A 5,816-nucleotide genomic window follows, 5' to 3' on the forward strand; every position below is an offset into this window, starting at 1 on the left:
CACCAAAGCAGATGGACCCACGAAGTTCTGTGAGTGTGGAGTTTCCAGTCAAGTCAGCAGCAAACACCAAACTTGATTCATCTGTCAAGCACGAAACATTCCAGATTGCCAGCCTTACTGAGGGTGAAAAAGTCTGTTCTTTGTAGAGGATAAGGATGGGAGTAGGAAAGAGTTTTCCTGGGAATGAGAGAACATTAGGTGAGAATACAATAGCACAATAATCATTTAAATTACAATGGTAGCCCTTTTATCCAAATTTCTCCTAAGTCTAAGTAGGAGAAGGAGGATATCAGAGCAAAGTATGATTCCTCCAAGAAGCACTGGGTACCCAGGGGCAATTCAAAACTCTTCCTTCTCCTTGTGGGGAGGCAAAACCTTAAACAGTCATTCCACTGTCCTGGGATGTATCCATACTACCAAAAGGAAAAAAAAAAATAATGGGAAGGAAATCTCTCTGTCCTTAGGAGAATGGGAAGGATTTACATAAGGAGGAGGGTAAAGACACCAGCAGAGCTCACCATTCACAAAGACTATTAATCTCAAAAACAGCTGAAGCCAAAAGGATACTATAAATGGATGTGAAGTTTAAAATGTTAACTACATCAGATGTGGTCATCCATTCATCCTGGGGTTCGTCCAAATATCTAGTCTTGTACTTGAGTGATAACAGTTCAATAGTTCAATGTTTTTGTTTGAGTTGGGGTGTTGATGGTAGGAAGGTAGAGGAGATAAAAGATTAATACATTAAAGTGAAAATGGAAAGAAACAGAGATTGAAGTACAATTAGATCTTTTTCTCAGTTTTTTGCTTGACCTAAAAATGGATGCGACACTGTAGCTAGTGTGGAAATTTACCAGAGATATTTGGGGTTATGACTTGGAAAAGCCCACCACATCCTGTCACCAAGTGGGATCACACAAGCCAAAAGTTAAGCTCCAGTTAATCTGTGTCATGCTCCTAGAGACTGGCTCACCACTTCCCAGGGGAGATCTTAAAGGACATTGAGAATATATCATTATTAAGTTGAAAATAATTAAGATGAGGAGAAGAAAGTCAATGAAGGAGAAAGAAATGCAAGCAGAGGCATGCATTCATTCTAACCAGATAATGATAACCCACTCTCAAAATTTCTAACAGGGTAGCAGAGTGTCTGTAACATTACAGCACAGGCAGAAGTAAGGAATAAAAGGTAATGCAGGAGGAATGAAGAAAGATGGAGGAATTGGAGGAGTGCTGAAAAACAAAAAGCCCTAAGAAGGATTGAGGGAGAGCAGGGAGGAAAGAGGAGGATAAAGTTGAGGAGAGATAAGGAAAAAAGAAATTGGTGAAAGGAGCGAAGAGAAAGGAGAAAAAAGGTGGGTAGGCGTAGGAGGGAAAGGGAAAGGAGGGGAATGGAGGAGAGTAGGAAATAAAAGATGGCAGGAGAGGTGAGAAGGAATTTATAGAAAGAGGAAGGGTAAGAGAAGAGAATGAGGAGAGGGAAACTGTGGAACAGAGGGAGGAGGAAAAGATGACGTAAAGGCAAGAGATAGGGAGGGGGAAAGATATGGGGAGGTCAGCAGGAGATGAAAAGGGCAATGCCAAGGGTAATGAAAAAGGGCATGGAGAAGAGGGAGAAAGATAAAGAGCACAAGAAATTCCATTCCCAACCTGGCATCATCCTGACACAAACATCAGTGCCTTTCAAAGTGCATTAGTAACAATGTCTCCAGAATAAAGGCAGTAGTAGCCCGAGAAGGATGTAATATTACTTCCTCCTCATCTCTCCTACTGAGCTGAAATCCTTCTAGGCTAAAGATACAGGAACAATTGAAATGCCAGGGAGCACATTAGACATTTTCTTTTTCCTGAAAAAGAAAGACAAAACCATGAGGAGGCAGTGTCTGTAATATGGACAACATCATGCCCACTTGGTACACAAGAATGAATAGAGGAGATTGCTGACCACAAACAGAGATGGGCTTCCAAGTCAAAGTGGAATTTTTCTTTAAGTGTCAGGGAAACAACTCTGATGAGTCTAGAGAGCTAATATCCTTAGTGTACTCAGTGTTGAGAAAAATAAATAAATAACAGGAAAGAGGAAAAGGGGAAAAGGCAAAGGAAATGAAAGAGTGACTGAGACTTATGGTGGTTCACATATGGCCCCTACCCCTCAAGTACCAACCCCTTTCCTCCCTACCACACCCATGAGAAATGAATGAGTGCTTGTTGTTTTGGTCCCATCCTATCTCAGGTATTTTGAGGATGGGTAACCTATCGCGGTCTGGGCATTTTAAACTCTAGGCACTGTTGGATAGAGAAAGGAGACTTCCACTGTGGGGGAGGGAGGGGGACTGGGTAGCTCATCGAAATCTTTGAATCGTGGGAATTTGGGCACTCCGGGATTGGGATCCACCCAGGCAGGACGGTGGGTGGGTGACACAGAGCTCAGCCGGCGGTGCTCCCCCCTCAGGCGGCTGATTCCATCGAGCAGCGTCTTCTGGATTTCCATGATGACCTTCTGAACTTCAATCCGGAAGCTATCACTGAGCCAGCAGTAGATGTAGGGGTTGTAGCAGGAGCTGCTAATTGCCAGCCAGTGGAGGAAAAAATACAGACCATTGTGACTTGAGATGGATTCGCTGGACAGCAGCACCAGGTAGAGGTTGAGGGGGAGCCAGCTGATTGTGTAGACAAGCACCACTGTCATCAGCATCTTCAGGGTCTGCTTCTTCTTCCCACGCTGGCAGATGTAGGTATGGATATTGATGTCATCGACAGCATTATGGATCCACAGCTTCTTGGCCACATGACCATAGACGACCACCAGCACCATCAATGGCAAGATGAAGAAGAGCAAAAAGGTGCCCAGGTCAAGGTATTTCCATGTGGATTTTGAAGTATAGGGGAAACTGGGGAGGCAGGCAGTTTCCTCAGTAATGTTTCTAGGTTACAAGACAGAGAAAGAAAAAAAAAAAACTTTATTTGCCTTTTTCTTAAAGCCCACAGCTAGCTGTTACATTTTCAGTTAGTCCTTAAGGGGCAGACATATTTAACTGTTTGTGTCTGCATTGATCCTAAAGCCCAGTGTTATGAAGCACGGAGCTCTGAGGTTCCTTCGAACCAGATTTCTCAAATAACATAAAGGAAAATTTTAGTCCCCAAACAGGAAAGGATGTGTCTAATAACCCAATGCCATGAGAGTACTTGGGAACTCTTATGATAAATTCCAGCTTAGGGGAATTTATTTTCATCACCATGTTTTGAAATATGCTACTCCATGAGTTAATGCATGTAGATATTGAGGTCATGAGTTGCTTACCCAATTTCCACCTGGTAAAGTTTCTGGTAAATAGCATGTGGCAAAGCAGCACAGGTGCTCACAATCCAGATAATAATGATGCAAACATTGCCTTGCATTGGAGTAATCCGGGACTTGAGGGGATATAGCATCACCTAGAAGGAAAAGGACCCCAACCCAATTCAACAATTCAAATTAGGGTTACATATTAGCCCTTCATCGACTGAAATTCTGGTGCAAATTTGCAAAGATTTGGTAGGTAGGTAGAAAATGTGATTTGAGTACTAGTTCACTTGAAAACTGTATGACCTTTTTTTGATGAAAGAGCAACATTAGCTAATGTTGAGAAAAACATTTCAATGAGATGTCAGGAATCCTAGTAGACCAACTTCAAATTACCTGTCTCTGAGTTGGGAGTTTAATGGAGGAAAAGGCTGGATGTCCAAAAGTGTGATTTATTTTTATTATTATGTTTGGATGTGTAAGCACTCCTCATACTTCTTCACCTCTCCTCTCACCTAGCTCTTTATGCCCTTTCCCTTCTACTTCCATCCCCTCCCATCTTGATCCCTCCATGACCACTCATTCCTTCCTCTCTCACTCCCTCCAAGTCTCCTATTTCCCTCCATCTCCTATCACTGGATCCTTCCAAGGCCCCACCCATTTGGCTCCAGCCACAGGCCCTCCAATCCCCCTCTTTGTCCCTCCCACCTCATTCATTTTCTCCCTCCCTCCCAACTCATTAACTATGTAACACCTCCCAGCTTCTCATCCCCTTCCCTACTTCCTTTTACGTCACTTCTGACCCTCCTCCCAGTTTTTTCCTCCCCAACTATCTTCAATTCCTCAGCCCTCCCTCACCCCCACCACCCAAACTCAGCCCACCACCAGCCCTGAAGCCACACCCACCTCTGACTCACCCATTCCCTCTCTCTCTCTTTTTTTTTTTTCCCCTTAGCTGGTCCTGCAATGCAGCAAATAAGAAATGTTTTCCAAAGGGGGAGCGCAGTTTTTTTTATTATTTGTTTATTGGCCACATCTCTGTTCCCATAGCATTATATCAAAGATGGTAGCATTTTTATTATGTAAGATTTAATTTCATGAAAGTCTATATTTCCTCATTTGCAATTCCCCTCAACTGTACATATTCATTCACATATATTATATCAAGAAACTCAAAGAACTTTCCAGATTATTTGTGATCTTACCTGACTCTATTTACCTAAGAAGAAAATCTATCTTTTACAAGATCTGAGAAACATACCCGATGTCGGTCCAGGGAAATAGCAGCCATGCTCATCACAGTTACATAGGCACAAGAATACTGGGCAAAGCGACTGAGGTGGCATGTCATCTTCCCAAACACCAAGGAATTACACAGATAGCGCACCTAGGGGAAAGAATGCTTCATGAGGCACACAGCCCTGGATCCACCACTCTCACAAGCCCCAAAACACAAGTAAAAGAATCTTTTCTTCACTAAACTGTTGGCATTATTGTCTCAAAAAACAAAGAAATATTTCCACACTGCAGTTCTGCTCTTCCCATCTTCTCCACACAAACAGTCTGGTTTGGAGACATAGACACCAAATCACAAAATCTGTTAAATACCTTCAATTCCAAGCACTGCATTTGAAATGTGGAAAAACTGAGTGGATCTTTGTGACAAAACTCAGACTCACATGTCAGACCAAAATCTCATCTGCAACAGGTCCCCAAGTCTCTCTCAGCCTCTATCAAGGCAGCAGATTAACTCAGCAATGCACCTACACCCCTGGCTGTCTCATTTTGCTCCCCCACCCCATTTCTAAACCCTTTGCAATGTCTCTCAACCATTCTAACCTCTGTGCAAACATTCTCCAAATCAACCCAACCCATTCCAGCACTTCCTCCCGCCAAACATCTCTCTCTGCTTCAAGTGTAAAGTTATACCTTAACTTTCTCCCTATTCCCCAGGTCGCCTTCCTCAGAACCCAGCTTACCATGGTGAAGGGGGAGCTGAGAAGAGCCAGCATCATGTTGGTCACGGAAATGTTGACGACGAAGAGGCCGGTGGCGGTGTGCACCCTCTTGTATTTCATAATCACATGGTTTAAGACCCAGTTGCCTATGATGGCAGCAAAGACCACTATGGTGTACCCTACCACTAGCCAGAACTGCACCTGCTCATCCTGAGACACCACTTCTGAAGCTACGGGACCCGACGTGTCGGCCAGGTCGCCGGTGTCTGGCATCATGGAGAGCACGCTATTGCGGCCAGCTCGGCCAACTGCAGAGGCGGCGTTGGAAATGGCCTGCAGCACCTGAGAGGTGGTGGAGGTGATCAGGTCATCAAAGCCGCTGGGCACGCTCAGAGCTTCAGGGGTCAGCTCATCCCCATAGCTCATGGTGCCGGGGTTTGGCAAAGACCCCTGGGGCAATTCTGTGGTTGGGGCGTCCATCCTGACGCCTTTGGAGGACCGTGAGGTCCTTAAGCTACGGGGTCAGGAAGTGCCCAAGGAAGGAAAAGGGGAAAGTGAGGCCCTCGACGGAGAGC

The 5,816-nt window shown here is 44.5% G+C and overlaps 1 protein-coding gene across 1 annotated transcript; it reads right to left on the reverse strand.

Annotated features, from left to right (window-relative positions):
* Positions 1-1,347: 1,347 nt before the first annotated feature.
* LOC107155662 (G-protein coupled receptor 83-like) lies at positions 1,348-5,804 on the reverse strand. Its single transcript, XM_015501613.2, has 4 exons — positions 5,263-5,804; positions 4,545-4,670; positions 3,302-3,435; positions 1,348-2,924 (listed from the first exon to the last, which is right to left on the reverse strand). Exons 1-4 carry the CDS (start codon positions 5,719-5,721, stop codon positions 2,273-2,275), a joined length of 1,371 nt encoding a protein of 456 aa, XP_015357099.1. The 5' UTR covers positions 5,722-5,804; the 3' UTR covers positions 1,348-2,272.
* Between the last annotated feature and the right edge of the window lie 12 nt (positions 5,805-5,816).

Source organism: Marmota marmota, unplaced genomic scaffold (assembly GCF_001458135.2).
Source record: "Marmota marmota marmota unplaced genomic scaffold, marMar, whole genome shotgun sequence".
NCBI lineage: Eukaryota > Metazoa > Chordata > Mammalia > Rodentia > Sciuridae > Marmota > Marmota marmota.